The following is a 21,100-nucleotide window of genomic DNA, read 5'->3' on the forward strand; positions in this document are numbered from 1 at the left end:
CAGTTCCCCGGCTGTTTTTAGACTCAACTTGGGCGCTGCCGAGAGGAAAGGGACTACAGATTGCTAAGTACCCGTGGTCTAGGAGCGGCTGCCAGCCAAGGCCAAGGGGCCCTGCAAGGCCACAAGTGCCCCCGCTGGAGCTGGCTAAAGAGGAATACAACGACATTTGGGGAGGAGGACTCTCACCCCACTTGGACTGAGGCCCAGGTTAGGCCCCTGGAAATGTCGATTCACAATAGCTAAGCTGGACCCACAGTCAGACAGACAGGAGCCAGGGTGCCCGCGGGGAACATCAATGCTTCTGGCTGGTGCCTCCCATGGGGTGGGGAGACTCATGGCCCCCAGCCTCCACTGAAGCCGATGCCAACTCCTGGGGTGGACCCAGAGTCTTTAGTTCAGGGCCCGGAGGGAGGGGGCAAAGACAGCGAAGTTGAGGAGGTCCTCACTAATTCCGGGGTTGCGTGTGATTTACAATGAACTTCAGGAAAGAAGGGACTGTCACCTTTCATTTTGGAACTTCTCTTTCGGACCTTGGATGGTGGCCCAGGCCCTCTGAAATGTCAGGGGCTTTCGGGGTGGGGATGGGGTTTAGGAGGGCATATGGAAAGAAAACTACTTTCAGGAGCTTGTGCCAAAATCAAACTCCACGCTCAAGGCCAGCAGACAGCTTGGAAGTGTGGCCAGGGTTCTGTCAAACGCAAAGCCCCGTTTCCTTCAAATGCATACTCCATTCCACGACGCCTTGAAGTATAAACGTTCCCCGGGGCTGTCTACCGCTCCCCGCAGCCACACTAGCTCTGTATGGCCGAGAGCCCCAACTCAGTCCTGCCTGCGCCTCCCGGTCACTACCGGCAGCCCCGAGCGCCAGGCACTACCAAGGGTGGGGGCGGGGGTCCCCGGCGCAGAACGACCCTCTAGGTCTCGACGCGTCTCATTTTTCTGAGACCACACTCGGCTAAGTTGCCGGCGCCCTGATCTGTCTTAAACAAAAGCCTTTTAATCACCCCAGGCGGTCGGAGAGCGTGCGAGGCGGACGCGGTTTTAGGCAGGGGTGGTCCTACCTTCCTATCGCTCTCCACACTCAAACCAAGAAAATTGATTTCCATAATTTAATTAACTTGCAGTGGCATGACTTATTTTTTTGAAATGCACATATTTGCCTTTTAAAAACCTCTCTTCGACACCACCAGGTTATACCGAAGTATTCTTTACAACAGCTTTATCTATAAGAAGACAACGATTAGGTGATCTCTTATTTCAGGAATCTGCGCGCGTTCCTCTGTCTTTATACAACTTCCCAATCTCATGGCTGCTGAGAACAAACAATCAGCAAACAAACACCTTAGCGGTTTCTAGCCGGTTAACATTGCATATTAGAATCCAGTATCCGAAAGATACGGTACGGCGGCCTCGCCGACAAATGAGGCTTCTGGAAAGTGAGCACGCCCCCGTGTGGCTCTCCAAGGCCATGCAAACGCGAAATGGTATCTCTAGATTTGGCTTGACTAAGGTGGTGGACGTACAAGCTGCTACATTTAGACGCAGCATTTAAAAAAGAACAAGCCAGAGAGCAAGAGAGAGAGAGATGGAGAGGGAAGAAAATAAACCAGTTTTAGTCTCCTGGAATGATCACATTACTAGGGCACTGACATTGTAACGGATGCCTAGGATTCCAAACAAAGGAGTCCCCTTCTGAACGAAATTATTCAATTGTAGGCTTTGTTTCTGTCGCATCCTTAACCAAACGTTGAGGGATGCTTTTGGAAACAATATAAATATATTTTCTTTTGTTCCATATCATAGAAAGTACAGCAATTTATTTGACAGGGTGACTTCTTTTTTTTTCAAATATAACGAAGTAAGTCTGTAATAGAACTTTCTTTTTCAAATGCCTACTTTCAAAATAGCGTTTCTTCATTAGAGCTAATGGACTGCTATCTATGACTACCCCCCCAAGCAAAAAAACAAAACAAAAACAAAAAACCAGCACTTCCTAGCTGTAGTAAAAGCATGCTGGTAGACATTTTAATATAACCAGTATTTTTAAAAGAAGTCAATTGGTACTGAATTACACAAATGTTTGAAGGGAAATTAAGGTTATTGATCCTGAAATTAGGAATTTGCTTAGATTTATGGTGAGCCCTCGATATGATTCTGTGTGGTCATAAATGTGTGTGGGGCTCTGGATGTATATGAGCATGTGTGTGTGAGAGTGGGTGGCGGTTGAATATCACAGAAGAACCTTAAGGCGCCTAATTATTCAGAAAGGTTAAAGGTGATGACCTTGACATTTTGGAAGTTCAAAGGCATACACTTATGCACTTATGTTTTTCCTTCCTTCCAAAAGCTTTGATAATTAAAAAAAAAATCTGCATTTGGAAATGCATGCCTTCTTGGAAGATGCATGGGGTGCTGTATAGCTCATGGATTTATTTTTTGACTTTGGACTTATGAGAGGTTAAGAGTCATAAGATTCACTTTACTCTTTTCAGAGAAAGAGAAGCTTTTCTCACTCTTCCAGTTTATTGCACATTGCGGAAATCTCTTTTGGGCCCACCAGAAGGTGTATAATATAACCCAATTAAGCTGTTTAGAACTTTGGCTTTTATGGTGTTGTCTAGACAGTTCAAGGTTTTGTAAACAGCCTGGCCTGGCCCTGCAACATAAAGTGCGGTGCAGCCTCCACCACATTCTTTAACTTGAAGTGGTAAATGCTGTGAGAAGTGGTCTGGAGTCCTGGGCTTTATTTCCAAGGCGGGTCAGTGAGGGAGACCTTCTCTGCTCCAGGTCCCTGTGATACCAGCAAGGACCCAGGCCCTCTCTAGCCCTGATACCTTCCCTTTGGAAAATTAATTTTGTTTCAATGAAAGGTTCTAGTTTTTATTTCTTCTTTTAAGGGACCCTGCCTCCTTGACATCTTATTAAGAGTGAATTTGGATCTCCTACCCAGGTTTTTTTTTTTTGTTTTTTTTTAAAGGAATTCCAAGTTTACTACCCTGGGTGTAGGCTAGGGTGAGGTGGGCAAGGAGACTTGTTTCTTAGGTTCCTGATGTCCCAGCCTCATTGCCTGGATCAGGCAGCACCAGCATGGCTGGGTCATATCTTCAATTCAGAGTCATCCCTAAAGTGATTTTTAATGCCAGTGTAGCTTAGAAGAGATGGGAGAGAACAAGTCTTATCTTAGCCGGATTAAAAAGCTTTTCACTTAATTTTCAGTTGCTTGAGGGAGAAGGTTCTGGCCACAAAAATATCCTAATCAGACACTAAACTTCTTCAAAGAGGAATTCATACAGTGTATTGAAGCTATAACCTCCATTTTACTAGAAACCATTTATTCACACAAAAGACAGTGACTCATGCCTTGATACGACAGACCAAAGGTACATTTCCCAGAGTTTAAATAATCTGCATTCACCAAGGGGAAAAGATACAGTCCCTTAAACTCAGAACAAAAACAAGTGCCTTCCAACCCCTCGGCCTAACTCTCTACAGATCCCACAGCGTCCCCACGGGAGCTCAGAGAGAGGGAAGAACAACATCACATTGGCGGTAAAATTGTAAAGGGACGTTTGCATTTACCATTTTCCCCTTATTAGGATCCGTTCGGCCAAGTCCCCGACCTCGTCCGCAGGCTGCAGTGGTCGCTGGGAGGTCCCGAGTTGACCGTGGGAAGGAATCGTGGAGTTCCACAGAGAAGAGGCGTCATTAAACCCAAGGACATTGGGCCTGCTCAGGGCAGGCTGGTGGGGAGGAGAGTGGGTGAGTGGGGCTCAGGGGAGAGGGGTGCTCCTGGAGCTCTCAAAATAAGGGGTTTCCAGTGAAATACTGCAGACGGTCTCTGTTCAGTTTCTTTTCTTTCATCCTGCGATTCTGGAACCAGATTTTGACTTGTCGGTCAGTGAGGTTGAGCATCCGAGAGAGTTGGAGTCTTTTCTCTTTGTTTATGTACACGTTAAAGAAAAACTCGCGTTCCAGTTCGCGGATCTGGTACTTGGTGTAGGGACAGCGCTTTTTCCGAGACCGCTGGGGGGCCACTGAAAGTTAAAGAGACCAAGGGGTGAGAAAGGCCACTGCCTGCCCACCCCTGGCTGCCTGCTCGGGCCGCGCAAGGGCCAGGCCTCGGCCGGTTGGGGACGTCCCTGCTATGGCTGAAAGGCCCTGCCTGCGTCGTGGGGGATGATATATGGGCGGGCACAGGAGAGAGTGCGGGCGTGGACCTGTGTTCACGCCCCGACACACACACACACACACACACACACACACACACACACACACACACAGCCTGGCATCGAGGTGGGAAAGCAGAAAGCGAGGCAGGCTCTGAGCTGGACTCAGAAGGGAGAGAAACAAGAGTGTGCCGGGCATCTACTCGACTCTAGCCAGCAGCGTGCGTCAGCCAGAGGCTTGGATAAAGTCCAGTTCAAGGATCAAACTCTCCCCAACCCCCCACTCCTTTAAAAGCAGGAGGCTCGAGTGTCCACAGTCACAAATTGGCTTGAAATCTCCCCTCCCTTCCTACCTCCCTCCACGCACGAAACTGGGGGAAAGCTCTCTGCAGCGATTAATGTCCTCCTCGAAGTCTACCTTAAGCCCACCTAAATTGGTTTCCTATCGTAAACACGCTTTACAACGGCCAGGGAAATCTTATAGGATGTATAAACCCTTTCGAACGCTTATAAAGTAGCACATAAAACGGCGCAAGCAGAGGGAGGCCCCCTCCGCCCCCCCGCGCCCACGGCCCCCAAGCCCAGCCGCCCACCCCGCGTCCGGTGCCTACCTGTGCCTCCGCTCTTCTCAGCCCCCGCCTCCCCCGGGGGCACCTCGCCGTCGCCGCCTTCTGCCGCCCCCTTGGGCTCTGAGCCGGGGGTCGTCTTGGCGCAGGGACTTCCCCCGCCGCCACTGGCCGCCGTCTTGGGGTCGCTCTTGTCGGCGGCGCCCTCGGGCTGCGGCGGCGCGGGCGGCGGAGGGGGCTGCGGCCCGGCGAACGGGGGCCCGGGCGCAGCCTCGTAGAACTGGTCGAAGCCCTGCGGCAGGATGCCGTTGCGGCCCACGGCGCTGTAGAAGTTGGAGGCGGCGCCCGCAGGGCCGTGCGGCGGCCCGGGCGCGGCGCACACCGGCTCGGGCGCCTTGAAGAGCACGTCCGGCCGGCGGCCCGCGGGCGGGAGCAGCTCGCGCTGCATGGCCGCCTCCTCGGCCGCCGCCGCCGCCGCCGCCGCAGCAGCAGCAGCCGCGTAGTAGGGAGCGTAGCCCCCGGCGCCACCACTGCCGCCCCCGCCGGGGCCGCCCCCGCCGCCGCCGCCCCCTGCGCCGCCGCTGCCGCCGCCGCCACGGTATGGCCACTTGGCGCGCTCCAGGCCGTAGTCGCGGAAGGCCACTTCGCGCACGGGCTGGACGTGCGGCGCCAGGTTGGAAGAGTAGGGGAAAGTCATCTGGCAGGACGACGGTTGCGACAGGAACGACGGCTTGCTGGCGAAGTCCGACGGGGCCACATAGTAGGCGCAGCCGGGCAGGTACATGCTGGCTGCGCTCGGGCCGCACTCGTCAAAGTCGTTCATGGCTCCGCGGCGTGCGCGCCGGCGAGCCCCGGGCCGCTCCCCGCGCCGCCAACCTGAGCCATCGATTGCACACGAGGCTTGGGCCAGGATCAACTAAGCAAAAATCCCCACCGGGCGCTGACGTGCAATTCATCTTGATTGATTCTGGTGGTAATTATGTCACGTGACGCCATGGAGAGAAATGTCCTTATATCTATATCAGTGCTCGCCAACACGCCCCGGGACGGCTCCTGGCGCCGAGACGCGCGCGCGCTGGGGGCAGATCGGCCTCCCTCTACAGCCAGCTCTCCCCGGGCGCCCCCTGACCGGGCTGTGCCGCAGGCCGGTCACCTGTGCGCCGCCGGCGGCTGCCACTGCTGGGTGCATCTGCCACCGCCCGGCTGGGCCGCCCGCCCGCGCCTGCCCGCGCCGCTTTAAGTACGCGGACTGAGGCCGGCCAGGAGGAGGAGGAGGGAGGGGGAGGAGGGGGGAGGAAGGGGGAAGGGAAAGAAGCGGAGCGCGGAGGGGGAGCCCCAGCTCCAGGCACTTGGGACTAGGTGTGAGGGTGTGAGGGTCCCACCCCCTACACCCCTTCCTGCAGCCGCTCCCTCCCCCGTGACGCCGCCACCCTCTTCAGTTTGCCCGCCAGGAGCTTGTTGCTTCTAGTTCAAGGCGCGTAATTGCGCCGCTCTCGGGGAGCCAGGAGCCCTGATTTACATATTTCTCTGCCCGGCGCTCACGCCGAGCAGTAACTTGGCTCTCTCTACCGCCGACCTGGAGCGCGAATGCCAGCCTCAAAACACTCACGCCAAAAGCCTACCAGGAGCTCATCAGGCCCAGGGTCTCGGTGCCCACTCTGCCCTGTCGCCTTCTCTTCTCTTTCTCCTTCCTTGTCCCCCTTCAGTCTTCTCACTTGTCTCTCCGGTCCTCTCTCCTTTCACTTCCCCGTTTCCTTTTTTCTTCTTCCTTCCTCTTACTTTACTCCCCTCCTTGCCGCTGGCTCACTCGGTCCCCCGATCCTCTCTCCTCCTTTCCCCCAGCTATGTGTCCCCGCCTCAATCTCTCTCCCTGTCGCCTCTCCACCTTTTCTCTTGCAGTGCTAAAGCAAAGAGGGAATTCAGCCAGCGGAGATACCCCGTGGCCCTCCAGAAGCTTGGGGGTCTACTGAACAAAAGGATCTGGAGTCCTACTCTCAGGGTGCCGGGCTTCCCGCTTTTCCGCAAGCAAGCAAGCAGAGACAAACCGCCGGTGCCTCCGCACGTCTCACCCTCTCTGCCTTCTGGCCTGGATAAGACCAACCAGCCTCACATCCATCTCCTTCCCTGTGTCGGAGCCCCGCCAAGGCCTACGCATCCATGCCGCCTCTCCCCTAGGCTTCTGAAGCACCCTAGGGCCTGCAGGGCCACTGCGGGCTCCCCGGAGGTCCGTTGGCTCTGGGGGTGACGGGCGGGCTCTCAGCTGCTCTTGTCTCCTGGTTTAAGCCCCTCTTCTCCACTCGACTCTGAGGGCCCCCCATCCACTCTCCCCAAGGCCTCACTCTCCTCGGCGGCGGCTGCGTCCCTCTTTTCTAGCCCGGGGGTGGGGGAGTTGGGGGGTGGGGTGGGTCCAGGCGAGGCCTGGGCTCAGCCTCAGGAAAGCCAGCGTTTTCCAAAGGTGAAACCAGTCTCTTAGCAAAAAGCTCCCCAAACCCGAATCCCGGAACTGAGGGCAGGAGGTTGCCTCTCGCTCCCCAGGATTCCTCTGCCAGGAAATCAATCCCAGCATTGGTCCCAGGCCTCAGCCCTGCGCCCGAGACAGGCAGTGCAGGTTGTGAGGCTGGTTCCCTCCCTGGCCCCGGTCGCCGCAGTGCCCGCGCCGTGAGCTCTGCCCACCATGCCGACTGACAGAGAAAAGGCGGGTGATCAGAGCGCATATCTATTTTTCTGACCAATGTTCCCCCCTTCCTCTTTTATCTCCTCCCTCCCATTCTCCCTCCCACTTTCTCTCCTCCGCCCCCCTCCCACCTCAGCTTCCCTCCGAACACTGCGCAAACAGGTCGGTGGGACTGGAGAGCAAGAAACCCCCATCCAAGAACTGCCCATCCTTGCATGCACCCTCCACACAGCTGGCACCCTTGCCCAGATTCCAGCTGGCCCCCTTCTCCTCAGCCTAGACCACTGGCACACTTGTCTGCCTCCCCATCTCCATCTCTTGCCCAAACCTCTCCCTTTCGGGCTGGGAGTTGACGCCCCAGGAGCTCTCTCCTAAAATGGCTCCCCGGACACTGCACATTAGCCCCGTGGCCGCTCAGGACCCAGGGCAGGGGCCGCGGGGTGCCCCCCGGCTGGATCTTTCTGTGTGTGCAAGTGCGCAAGATTCTGGCACCTTCTCTCTGCACGGGTGGGGCGCAGGCAGCCCGCTGCCCCCAAAGTGGAGCCTGCTGACCGTTAAAGAGGAAAATGGGGGAGGACGAACCATTCAAGTTCAACGACATGGCGACGGCGCTCGGGCTGGAGGCGCGCTTTGGCGGGGGAGAGTGCGCCATCTGCAGCGGCGCATGGGTGCACAGGGAAGGGGGCGGCCGGCCCCTCTCTGCGCATTAGCGCGGACCCCTAGCCCCCACACCCAAGCCAAGGCTTTCGTTCTTGGCCCAGCCCGCTTCGCCCTTTGGCCCCGGCTTTCTCCTCCATCCTCACCCTGAAACCCAAGGAAAACCGCAGCCTCCCGACCCGCGCGTCCGGCTCGAGAACCTACCGTGAAGATCCAAGGGCTGTGGCCTCGTCTTTGCCTGCGCGGCCCCACTCGAAGCGCAGGGAGCGCACCGGACCCTGTCCTCGCAGCCCGCAGCTCCGCGAGTGGTCGCTTTCCGCGCAGCGCCCGGACGCGATGCGGTAATTTTGAGCCACCCAAGATAAGACACTAACTTGACCTTAACTTTGTCAGGGCGCCCCTGGTATCTGGAGAACGTGAACAGACACTGTCTGGCAGCTCTCGTAAAAACTGACTGGGGAAGAGATTCTGAGTCATTTCATTTATTGCCACTACAGTTCTGCAAGAAAGCTTTTCCTCCCTGCCCAACTTTAATTATTTATGCTCTTTTAGGAAACGAAAGAAGAGGAGAAACGCAGGGAAACACCCAGAGCCTGTCCCTTCCCTGCAAAGTCTTCGGAATGGGCTCCCTAAGTCAAGTGACCGAAGAACAAAAATGTGGGGAGAATACCTTTGTCCAAGGACGGTCGGACAGCCGCTGTGCCCCCCGCCCCCACTAAGGGGGGGTGGGTGCAGCTGGAAGAGGCGGGGTGAAGGGGCACACCCTCCTCTCACCCCCACAGACATGAATATTTACAACGGTTCTGGGTTTCTCCTCCGCGCGCCCGCCTCCCGGAAGCCTCCCTAGCCCGCCTCCCTTGGGGAGAGCCCCCAGGCCTTAAAAGCGTCTCCTGGCCGGCCCTCTGAGCTCTCAGCCGGTTGAATGCCAGACCAAGCCGTTTTTCCTTGTTTAAAAACATTTTCCTTGGTCAAGAGGCCCGCCTGGACTGCAGCATTTCGGAGGACGCATTTGTCTTTGTGCGAGGGAATGTTAAACACTCAGATTTCAGCGTTTTGCTGGGGTATTTGTTTTTTTCAGATTTCATCGTGCTTCCAAATCCCTGCTGGGACTTTGGTTAGGAAGGGAGAAAGGACACCACCGCCTTTATAGTCGTGTGGATCAGCAAAAGGGATGGATTTGAAAAACACTACTGAAGCTCCAGTCAACAGACAAAATTTTACACTTAGAATAATTTCAATCTCTTTGGGGAGTGGTCTTCACGAATATCTCCTTCCACCCTACATCCCAGGCTAAAGAGAGAGAACACAATGATATAATGGCATATATTGCAGAGAAAATGGTCTCCCTGTGTTGTCTTAGGGCCTTGGTCTAAGTTGGGTTCCTTGGCCCTTTACCCAGCCCGCCATACCTGAGGTCCGAGTGTGGCCTCTGCCTTTGTTTGGTTATTTTGAAGGGGGCAAACCTTACCGGACTCAGAGAGACTCAGTTCTGATACCATTGCCTCCCTGAGCCCTACCAGCATTTCTAAATAATAGGGCCTCCCTCAGCAGCTTCTTGCTTCATTTTTTCTTTTTTTAAAAGGAGCTGTTTAAAATATATTTCATCAGATTTGCTTCAGAGAAGGGGAGTTGGAACCATTGAATGCTCAAAATTAGAGACTTAACGTTTTTCTAATTCTTCCACTTGCTAAAAGCTAGTAATTCTCTAGTTTCCATCTCTGAGCTAGCAGGGAGCTGGGGTCTGCAAGAGCTCAGAATACTGAGCAGGCCCCAAGTTTCCTGGCCTGATTTAGGGGCTCTGAAGACCTAGAGGGTGCCGGGTCCACATTTCCCAAGGGAGTCTGCTGGGCTCCTGGCAGAGGGACCAGTATGGAGGATTTCCACAGGACATAGCCTATTCACAAGAAGCCTGACCGGAAAAACATGGCAGGGAGAGACGTTTTGTATTGAAGTCCGAGGAACCTCATATCTTGGCAGCCCCCTGATAATAGCAAGCTTCAAAGTTTGAGAATTTAGGCAAAACGCAGAAGTCCCGGCCAGCAACAAGCAGAGGGTTCACTTAGTGTGTGGGACACGGTGAAAGCTGCTCATGGTTCCCCTACCTTGGTATTTTATATATTTTGTTCATAGGCTTTTATACACCATTTCCCGACTGACTTGGAAGCCATTTTCTCATTTAATGAACAGTCAAGTCGACACCCATAGTGAAACCGCAACCAGGAAAGAAAAACGAATTTGGTGACCTGAAAAACATTAGAAGAGAATCTGAAACATTTTGAAAAACCGACATCAGTCCCATGACAGCTTAACTGGGACTTGGATATTTATTTCCACTGAAAACATTTCTGTATGTCTGATACATACAAGCTATTGTTTTTGACAAAATAAACAAAACACTTACAAAAATTATTAGATAGCAGAGAAAATGCAATTCATCCAAACATCAACTGAGGTCAGTTGGGCTGAGGCTCAGGGTGCCCCATGAGGTGTCCATTCCAGATCTTGTACTGAAAATTCTTGGTCTTGCACTGAGAATAAATCACCATCGTACTTTGAGAAAAAATCTTCAACTCTTGGGCTGTCGTGCATCTCACTGGAAGAGAGGGAGTTATTTCTCTGAAGGAGGTGGAGAAGGGGCAGAGATGATGGAAGGATCTTGGGGGGCCCTTAGGGTCACTTAAATCAAGGCAGGACACCCCCACACACCCAGGACATCTCTACCTGGCATTCAGCAACCCCAGCCTCCACAGAGCAAGCCTGACAGGGCCCATAATCTCTCAGGCTCTGCTGGAGCAGGTCAGACACAGCCTCAGAAAGAGCACAGCAGTGGGGCCCCTGGTGAAGCTGGTGGGCAGTGAAGATGATGAGGAGAGGGAACTTCTGCTTCTCTCTGCTTGGTTGAGAGAAGAGAGGGGGCTGAGGATCTGAAGGGCCTCCTTTTTAACCCTCCTGATTTCTGGCTGGTGGGAGAGACTTCACCTCTCCCTTCAGTGGCTCATTACCATAATTCAAGAAAGAAAGACAGACCAGTCGATACCTTTTCCCACCTCTCCAGGAAAGCCTTATGGACAGGCAGAATGTAGGACCCCCCCCCCTTTCCTGGCTCACTCCCACCTCCCCCTGGATGTCCCCCCCTCTCCTGGTGCAACTCAGCCTCAAAGCCAACTAGGAGCTTTCCTCACCAGAGTTCAGCTCTGGAGGTCTAGTTACAAAGTGGAGGGCTCTAGCATAGGTATGTGTGAGGACGTGGGAGAAATGGGGATTTTACCAGTCCATCTGGAGCCTGCCGTTTGCTGTGGAGCCCCAGCCTCGCTCATCCCATCTGTGGGAAGGAAGTGCCCAATCCATTCAGCCCAGCTGGAGGGGCCAGCCCAACCTGGACTCCAAGGTGTCTCTGGAGTTTGGCCACCACGCCCCCTTACTCCTTTTTCCTCCTGAAGGTCTAAGGTGGCTACTCTCCTCCCAAGGGAGAACGGTGCCCTTTCCTTCCTCCAGAGTCAAGATCTGGCTTTGCCACAAGAAGCCCTTTCTACTCTGCTGGGGAGGTCTTCCTAAATTCAGTTCCACTCTGAGCCCTAGTTAGGTGCCTGCTGGATGCAGAAAGGGCTGGGCAGGAAGGGATTGGAAGATGAATCAGGTGGAAGCAGAAATGCAAGTACAAGGGCACAAAAGTGAATCTGGGGGATAGTACCCCAGCTAAGAGGACCCCTAGACTCCCACTCTGGAAACTTCAGGGCCAATGCTGCGACTTCTGCAGGTTTCTATGAGAAAGGGGGAAAGCAGGGATGCTTAACTGGCCAGGTTTCCAAACAAATCTCCTGCAGGCTTCTGGGGCTGCTGTCTGAGAGGGAGGGTACCTGGAACCAGTGTAGAAGGAGCAGAAGGAAAAGCCCCATCCCCTGTCTTCCTTCACGGCCAGGCCTTGAAAAGAAGGCAGGCCCAGCCCGGCTGGGGACACAGCCGGGGCTAGTACAACGCCAACGCCTGCTCGCGCAGCACCACGCGCTTCTTCTTCATACGCCGGTTCTGGAACCAAATTTTGACTTGCTGGTCGCTGAGGTTTAGCCTGTTGGACAATTCCTTGCGCTTCTGCCGGTTGATGAATTCGTTGAGAAGGAATTCGTTCTCCAATTCCGCAATCTGCTGCTTTGTGTAGGGTTTCCGCTTCTTGCGGGCCCTCCCCGGGGCCGCCCCCCACGGCAGGCCTGCAACACAGCCCCAACCCAAGTCAGTCCAGCCCGCTCCCAGTTGCCTGCCCGCCCCTGGCGGCTTCCCTCCCTCTACACACTCTCCCCAGCACCCTACCTCCCACCCCCGGCCCGGGGAGCTTTGCTTGGGGAGCCTGGCCACCCTTTACCGTCGGGCAGCGAAGGTCGCAGGCAGGAGGCGACGCCCGCCTGCACTGTCATGTTCAAGTTGAGCGGGCCTTTGGCGTCGTCCTTGAAACCGGCGGAGCAGGGTGTCCCCTCGAGCAGGGTTGAAGAGCCCGGCGCGACGCGGCCCATACCCGTGTAGTCGTATTTGGCCGCTTTGAGAGCAGCGGCCGCAGGGGCCAGACTAGACTCCGGGATGAAGGGCAGCCGCGCACGGCCACGCTCCTCCGGCCCCGCGGCCGCGTCCGGAGTATAAAACTTGGCCTGTTCTTCGGATCCGTCCTTGGCGCCCAGGGGCTGCAGGCCAAGAGGCCCAGAGCCAGCCAGGTAGGGCTGGGAAAAGCTGCCGTAGGCGGTGGCACCAGCAGGCTGCGCTGGGGCGCAGGAGGCGGGCGTGGTGGCCCAGGGCAGCGCGCCGCGTGGGTACGAGATAGGGGGAAGAGCGGCCAATTGGCCGCCATTCGGCCGAAGGTTGGTAAAGTAGAAGGAGTCGGGCGACTGCAGATTCAGAAGCGAGCCCACATAGCCCGCTCTGTAGAGACTGCGCTCACACATCTCCAACAAAGGGCTTGGGCTGCGCTCGCAGAAGTATTTAGTTACAACCGGGAATAAGAGGGACAGGCTCAGACGATTGGACGAAACTTCGCCTGCAGGTTCTTCAAAGCCGGTCATTTCAGCACCGCCTACATCCCCCGACCCGTTTCCCTCCCCCCACCCCATTCAGGGTATTATGATAACACCCGCAATATTCGATGGCGAAGGACGAGGTTGCCAGGCCGAGCCAAGTCATATTGAGCGAAGATGGAAGCCTTTTCGAGTTTCCTGGACGATTTCAGGAGCTGGTGGGCATTGGGCATCGGATACCTCTGCCTTGATGTCCCTTGGGACCCTTCTTGGTCTTGACTGGCTTTGCACTCCCGTTTTCTGCTGGCTACTTGGGTCAGGCTTGCTTCTACCAGCTTTCACTTGGAGCTGAGGCCTTTTCCAGCAGGGCGCACTTCCTGGCTTGTCCAGAGAGCCCTTGGTCTGGTAAGCCCATCCTCTGTCCGTAGGCCTTAGCAAAGCTACTCCTACCCCGTCCCTCCCTACCTCATCCCTCTGGACTGGACTCTGCACAGGTGACCTGGTAGTGAAAACCCAGGGCTTCCTGAGCCCAGGTCCCAGGCTGCAGGCATAGTTTGCTGATTGAAGAGGAATGCATCGCAAATTCTGCCCAAGTTTGGCGCCCAGGAAGGCGGCTTCACATCCCTCTTGGTGTGCTTCACCATGGCCCAGCCTTCTGCTCCTAGTACAGTCACCATCCGGCTCCGTGGAGAACGCTGGCCTGGGGACCCGGGCTGCTTGATTCGCCAATCGTGGCCAAAGGCTACATTCTTTTAATTGCCAGCAGTTCACCTTGGCGATTACAGCCTGCAAACCAGAGTTCCGAGATGTTCATTCACTCCGTGGCGTGCAATAGAGCGAGCTCCCCTGACCTGGTGTTGAAGAACAGAAGACCAGAGACACCGGCTGGGAACAGCCGGGCACACCGAGGCAGCAGACTAATTGCGTTCCTCTGCTCGGCGCCTCCAGGGGCGCGCGGGCAGCTGGCGGGTTCGGAGGTCTGGCGAACAGGGAGGCGGGAGGCAGCGCTCCCTTGCTGGGAGCAATGCGGCAGCCCCCGGCCGCAGTTCCTCCGGTCCAGCGTGGCCAGAGGGCTCAGGGTCCTCCTTTCCTGCCTCCGGCCCCAAGACCCCCAGCGACCCCGTGACTGGCCTCCGCCCCAGCCTGCAGCCCGCCTCGCGGTCCCCGAGCCAAGCTGGAATTGGTTAGACCGCCAGCTCAGGCACAGAGACCACACAGGCGCCGCCGGAGGGCAAGGCTGACCACCGCGCTGCGACTTTATTGTGTGAGTTATGGCGACCAATTGGGCGGCTCTGGGGAACGCAATCGGCCTCTTCCCCTCGCTCTGGGGAGGGGGTAGGGGGTGGGGATGGGGGTGGGGTGGCAAGTCTGGGCTCCTCAGGGCTCCGTCAGAGTTTCCTTAAGAGCTTAGAAACAGACACATTCCATTCCCTTGTCCTTTCGTGGGGGGTGTAGGCACGCGCTGCAGCCTCAGTTCCTGGGGACTTAGGGATCCTGGGCTCTCAGGGAAACTCTCCCGGTTTTCGAGGAGCTGCAACCTCCCTAAATCTGAAAGTTCCAGTTTCAATGGGGTGCCTGCAGTCCTTTCTCTTCCTATCTCAGTAGTATTTCCAGGTCCAGGGGTGTCTACTTCGGACGCTTAGGCGGATACTTGCTGCGGTTTGCCCAACGGGACTAGAGGTATAAAGGAATCGAGAGAGAAATAGAAAAGAACAACTAGACTCTCCTTTCTCCTTGGCTCAGATGATGCCCAGCAGCCCCATCTCATCTTCTGGGCTTATGATTTCCTAGGTCCAGCAGACAAAGTTGTATGTTAGAGCTGGCAGGCTGGGGACAGGGTGGGAGGGAGACGAAGTGGGAGGGTGCCAGAGGCTTGGCTGGTGAACTGCAGAATGGGAAAGGAGGATATGGTCACGGAGTTACACGGCGAGCTCTGCCAATGCCGCCTACTGCCCAGGAGATGGCGAGCGAGCTCCACGCCTGGCGAGGCGCCGCCGCACGGTCAAGATCAACAGTGAAGGACGGCTCAGCCGGCCTGGGGTCGCCAGCCTGTGCGGTCACGGCCCGCGGCCAGGCGCGGCCGAGCATCTCGGAACGCCGGAGATGGTAGCGGCAAGGCTGGCCGGGACGGCGGAGCCACAGGGATCCGGATGGCTGCCAGAGACGGGGAAGGGTCGCGGCCGCCCCTTTGTCTGGCGGTAAGTCCCAGCTCCGAAGTCTCCTTCACCTCTTGGATCGCGCGTAGACGCGCGGGCCTTGATTCTCCACCGGCGGCGCTCGAAACCTGCCAGGTTTTGGAGGCGCTCTGCCGGTGGCCTTTCAGTCTTCACCGGCAGCAAAGGCCTCTCCCTGAAGCTTCCTCCGGTCGCCTCGTGGGTCCCCCTACCAGCCCTCCGGCCATTGATCGGCTCCGCTCCTCAATTTGGAATATAAAAGGAATGCATATAAATAACAAAGTCTTCATCTGTTATTGATTTAGCCGTCAATTCAAATTCCACTGGAGAGCGTTTTGAACGCAGTTTTCATCTTTAGCAATCCTCCTGTTTCTCTTAGGCGGGGAAAATTGACCGGCAAACTACAGATGAAAGGAAAACCTCGAGGCAATCCTCCCTACCATCCAAGGCAGGAAACCTGAGAAATGGACCTGGGAGATGGGGTGCGGTTCCGGAGCCTGGAATTTACAAAAAGAAAAGAAGGGGAGAGGAACGACGATAGAGAAGGGAAACAGGCCCGTTTTAAATAAAAACACATCTTGTGAGAAAGAGAGAAATAAGTTAGTGACTCTAACCGAAGTGGAACGTCGGGACCGTGTGGCCACATTTTCAGGGGTTATTTCTTCTTGAGAGATTGAATCGTGGTCACTTTTCCTTTTCTCTCTGTCTCTGCTTATGTCTGCCTATCTGTCTCTCAATTAAAAAGAAGTTGTCTGCTTGCAGTCGGTTGCAAGATACGGGGGAAAAAAAAAAAATCAAGCCGAGGCGGAGAAAACGAAAGTAGCTCTAAACTTTGGGTCTCTGAGTTTTCTCTGGCAGATCCACAGGGGAATTCTCCCACCAGAAGAGTTTCCATATTGTGTGAGGTTTTAAACAACTATATTTAACTCGCATACCAAAAAGTTAGCAGCCATTGAAATCATTGCGCCCGGGCGCTAACAACGACGAGGCATCCAGTTCCTTAGCGGCCATTTCCCTGAGTGGCAAAATGCCCTCAGAAATAAAGTTCCTAGTGCCTAAAAATTGCGTCTAGAGGTTTAGGGTGTATAATTACGGTTTCAGCCTTCAACTGTTGTGTGCAGACTGCCGGGAGAAAGCGATAAGGGATAAGCCTGAAATGTTTCTTTTTCAGTTTCCAAATATGGATATGACTAATTTCAAGACCTTCCTAGAATAGATATTTATAACAGCCTTTCTAGGAAGAAAATCGCCAACCCGAGCACATATATATTATATTGGTTTAAAAAATAAAGCCATTTGAATAAGCTGATAATTTTCTTTTGAAAGAGAAGTAGAATTTTATTGGGGATTTTTTTTAAAGCTGGTCTGGTAGAAAAATATAATTTTAGACACCACAAATTATATCCTAATTTAAAGATATCACTATTTATGTTAAAGCCACGGGAAAAGGAGGGGGAAAGGGTGATAGAAGTGCAGAGCCTGGAGGTTTTAGAGACCAGAACTGGTATTGAGTTTCCTTCATCTACAGGGAACCTTGGCATTCGGGATAACAAGATTTTATAATAAATAAGAACAGTTTCTAGAGGCAACAAGAGCTTGGAAAAAGAAAACAAATTTATAAAGACTCAGAAGAAACAAGAGAGTTCTGTTTATTTGCATCTCCCTAGGAGTAAAAAGTGATTTTTAAATGCCTGAAGCACTGCCCATGTGTCTCAGCTCACAGACATTGCATCTACAAAAATAATCTCAGTTGTATAAATATGCAGCACTTTAAAAGTAGTTATTTATCATCATTTTCAGAGGCATCTTTTATTTTTTTCTTCCTAGACTTCAGAGCTCCACATTTCCCACACTTGTTAGATGCTTTAAGCTCCACAAGAGCCCAATACATGTGTTCAGACAGTCAAGCTCTTCATTGGGTTCTGGATTAAAGTTCCCACCCATGGCCACATCTATTCAAGCCTCTTTAAGGGAACTGAGGAGATGGCCTCAGTTCTAGCTCCACAAATTGGAGGCCAAGGAGAGGGAATGCATTTATACCATCCCTGGGTCACTCTGCGAATTGCAGCCATTTAAAAATCTGTGTCTAGAGAAATGAAGGCATCCATGAAGACACATTATTTCCAAATTAAAGATTATAAAAGCACATATCTACAGGGCATATTGTACACATACAGCAGCAAATGACCCAATGTCTGAAAGATTGTCTTCACTCCACTATTGATACAAACTCTATTTAATAAGGCAGCTGCTTTAAAAGCCATCACAGTACCCCCAGCCTCCTGTTTTCAGACTTTCCCAGTGACCCTAGAATACTGCTTGCCCAGAGCTGTTTCCATTTGCCCCAGGGTGACTGCTGAGAGCTAATGATTCAATTACCCAATCACAGGATATGAATGACTGCAAATCCAAATCCTTCTGCCCTAATGGATTATGAAGATAGTAAGTGCTGGAAACAGGCATAAAGAGTGATTTAAAAAAATAAAACCCTAAAATCAGAATGGCACTTATGAAATTCATTTGGAGGGATTATTCAAAAATACTTCAAGTCCTTTATACTGGCCTGGAGGGAGAAACAGAACATTAAAAAGTCGTAAAAAATAAACCTAGACAAGAGCAAAATCAATAATAAGTAAGAAACAGAAGTACAAAGTCAGGTTGGGCAGCAAAAGGTTTTAGAGCCAGATAAGGGGAAAAGAGAAAAACAATTCACAAAATTTGCCATCACTGGCAGGGGATTGGGGGAATTAAATACATATTCAAGTCTTTCCAAAAGTCTTTTGGAGGCAACCGAAAGCATTTAAACTCTGTGGCCAATCTGGTCCACATCAAGAGACAGTGTCTTTGAGCTTGGAGACGATTTTCTTGTCTTTCACTCTTCGGTTCTGAAACCAAATGGTCACTTGTCTCTCGGATAGGTTCGTGGCAGCCGAGATTCGCCGCCGCTTGTCCTTGTTAATGAACTTGTTAATGGCGTATTCGTTCTCCAGTTCTTTGAGCTGCAGTTTGGTGTAGGGCACCCTCTTCTTTCTCCCCCGACGGTAGACACACATGTCTGGCTGATTTAGAGCCACATCCCCTGGTATTTAAAAAAAAAAAAAAACAGAATGGGAAAAATTAGATGGGGATATGTGGAGCACACAGTGGGGACTGTGTGTAGACTTGGAAAGGGTATAGAGAATGAAGAAAGCCAGGCTGTTTACACTTTATTATTATTTATACAGACATATTATTTACACATTATTAAAGAAAGATTATTTACACTTCAAAGTGAAGGCCAATTTGATGGATCATCATGGTTTCTTACACCGGCATCTTAACAAGCCTGAGATTTTATGGTGTGGTTGTTGGGGGATCTCATAAGGACAGTTTCTGCAAATGCTGGTTGCAAACATACGAACATACATAGACTTAAGAAAAACCCAGGCTGTTTGTTCAGACTTTGATTTCTTGTGTTCCTTGGAGTTTGTGAGCTCTTGGAAGCTTTAGTGGCATTCTGGGGCATTCATGTCCTTGGAAAGAGGGGCTCAACTTCTTAACACCTCTTTGGGGAGGAGGGGCCAAGGCCTGAGCAAAGGGCAGCAAAGACCTTCAACTTAAGGAGAAAAATAGGCCTATGCCCACACACAAAAAGAAAAGCGTTGTGAGAGAGGCAGTTTAAATCAAGGGATGAATTTACAGATTTCACACAAACTGGACCAACTGTTCCACTGGGTTTAACCGTGGTTGGGAGAGGAGGACAGGCACCCAACTCCCAAGTAGGGGTGCAGACTCCCAGTCCTTTCTTTTCCTTCTTTCTCTCTTCCTCTACCTCCCTCCCTGCATTTCTCCCTCTTGCCCTTCTCCCTTTCCCAACGTCCCTACCTGGAAAGGATGACTTCCAAAAGTGAGAGCCCTGTGGCTGGTCCTTGGCGCAGTACACCTGGCTGTTCCACCCGTTGGCCAGCGTCCAAGACTGGTAGCCTTCCATGGAGATGTACGCCTCGTGCCGAGGCTCCCCGGAGCTGAAGGTAGACACCATGTCGATGTAGCCGGGCACATGCTGGTAGGGGCTCGTGTAGCCCTGGTAGAAGGACACCTCCTTGGCTCGCGCGGGCACCTCGTTGGCTGGTACGCTGCTGCTTGCCAGGCCCGACACGTCCATGTACTTCTCCACCGGGAAGCCTCCCAGCGAGGCGTGCGGCGACGACTTGAGAGCATTCTGCTGTAAGCCCACGCCGTGCGACATGCGACAGCTATAGTAGCCGTTGCCGAAGTGGTAGCCGTAACCCAGGGCCGGGGCGCCCGGGGGCGCTGCAGCGGCTGTGCCGGGCGCTGGGCACTCTTTGGCGGAGGGAGCCTCCGGGCGCGCCGCGACCACAGCCGAAGATGACGACGACGAGGCGGAGCCCGCGCGCTCAGAGGTCCCCGGGTACGCGAAGCCTGAGGCCGCCGCCGCCGCCGCCGCCGCCGCGGCCGCCGCGGCCGCAGCGCGCCCAGAGTGTGTGCCGGCGAACACTGGCGCCGAGAGGAAGCCGCGACACTGGCCTGGCGCCGCTGCCGCCACAGAGGAGGAGGAGGACGACGAGGCCGGGGCCGCCCCGCCGGCCCCGCCGTCCGCCCGCAGCCCGTCCATGTCCCAGCTCCCGGCGCGGCTCATGGCCCGGCCCGGCCCGGCCCCGGCCCCGGCCCCGTGCAAGACACCATGGCGCTGCGCGCCTCCTCCCTCCTCTCCTTTCTCTCCTGTTCTCTCGCTCCCGCCCTCTTCCTCTCGCCCTCTCTCCCTCTGCGAGCCTCCCGCCTCCCGCCCGCCCGCCCGCCCGCCCTCCAACAGGTTAGCTCATCGTGGGACGTTTATAAAAACGAAGTTCAGGTTGGGAGGGGGCCTGGGCCGGTCGGGGGGCCGCCTCCCTCCCCGAGGGCTCCCGCTCGGGGCCGTGCCATTGGCTGCGCGGGGCCACGTGGGGATGGGGGGCTCGGGAGAGCCTGGCTCCCGGCCCGGGCCCGGTGGACCCACCCACCCGGGCCCCTACCCCTCCCCAGCTCTTGTGCAGCCCACCGCCCCTTCCCGCCCGCCCCCGGACCCAGGCGTTTGCGGCGCAGCCACCCCCACGAGCTGATTGCGCGACCGCCCATCCTGGGCCCTGTCTGCGACCGAGGCGGGCGCCGAGGCCTGCGCCTTGTCTCGGCCACGGCTGTTTTTGCCACCTCTCCTTGGCTCCCTGAGCTGCACAACTAAATGAAGGCAAAGGACAGAGATGATCAGAATGATGTGAAAACAGACGGGTTTTGATCCTGTTGCTTAATGCCTGGGATTAGCTGACCTAGACCCCAAACCCGAGGGAACTAATTTTCCCTACCTTGCGCGTTGTTACGGGTCGAAGACTTTTAATGCAAGTTCTCCCAAGCGATCCTCCGAATTAAGACCAACTGAAGCACAACCCCCACCTCCGCCCCAATTTGCACACACTGTCCACCCGGAAAATGCCCACCAAGCCGTCCTGGGGGCGGGGGGGCAGAGACTTACAAGTAAGTCAAGCGGACGAAAGACCTGTCCTCGGAGCGGCGAACCCGAGAAAAGTCCGGAAGCCTGGTCCACGCTATTCGCCTCTACAGTCAAGCCAGCCGGGAGTCGCCTCCTGAGCTGGGCTCCCGAGTCCTGGCGCAGCCTCCCCGGGTCCGACCCTGTGGAGGGCGCCCAGAGAAAGCTACTCTGCCGCCCTCCTGGAAACTTCTGCGCCTCGCCCTGCAGCCGAACTGCCTCATGCATTTTGCAGCCACCACCCACCCCCGCCCGTTACTTACACCAATTAATTGAAAACTTCACTTTCCCAGGGACCTTTGTTTCGCTTTCTTTTCCTAGCTGCCAACCGCAGAGAATCGAGAG

At 54.4% G+C, this 21,100-nt stretch overlaps 3 protein-coding genes across 3 annotated transcripts; all 3 read right to left on the reverse strand.

Annotated features, from left to right (window-relative positions):
- Positions 1-3,315: 3,315 nt before the first annotated feature.
- HOXD11 (homeobox D11) lies at positions 3,316-5,555 on the reverse strand. The gene is made up of 2 exons (XM_081583187.1): positions 4,778-5,555; positions 3,316-4,034 (listed from the first exon to the last, which is right to left on the reverse strand). The coding sequence occupies exons 1-2, from the start codon at positions 5,553-5,555 to the stop codon at positions 3,799-3,801; spliced, it is 1,014 nt and encodes a 337-aa protein (XP_081439313.1). The 3' UTR covers positions 3,316-3,798.
- A 6,474-nt stretch (positions 5,556-12,029) lies between these two features.
- On the reverse strand, positions 12,030-12,991 carry HOXD12 (homeobox D12). Its single transcript, XM_081575808.1, has 2 exons — positions 12,421-12,991; positions 12,030-12,268 (listed from the first exon to the last, which is right to left on the reverse strand). Exons 1-2 carry the CDS (start codon positions 12,989-12,991, stop codon positions 12,030-12,032), a joined length of 810 nt encoding a protein of 269 aa, XP_081431934.1.
- Positions 12,992-18,062: 5,071 nt separating this feature from the next.
- On the reverse strand, positions 18,063-19,873 carry HOXD13 (homeobox D13). Its single transcript, XM_081583194.1, has 2 exons — positions 19,099-19,873; positions 18,063-18,313 (listed from the first exon to the last, which is right to left on the reverse strand). Exons 1-2 carry the CDS (start codon positions 19,871-19,873, stop codon positions 18,063-18,065), a joined length of 1,026 nt encoding a protein of 341 aa, XP_081439320.1.
- Positions 19,874-21,100: the final 1,227 nt, after the last annotated feature.

The sequence above is a fragment of the Giraffa tippelskirchi genome, chromosome 3, assembly GCF_054371585.1.
Source record: "Giraffa tippelskirchi isolate mGirTip1 chromosome 3, T2T-mGirTip1v1.2.pri, whole genome shotgun sequence".
In the NCBI taxonomy this organism is placed as follows: Eukaryota; Metazoa; Chordata; class Mammalia; order Artiodactyla; family Giraffidae; genus Giraffa; species Giraffa tippelskirchi.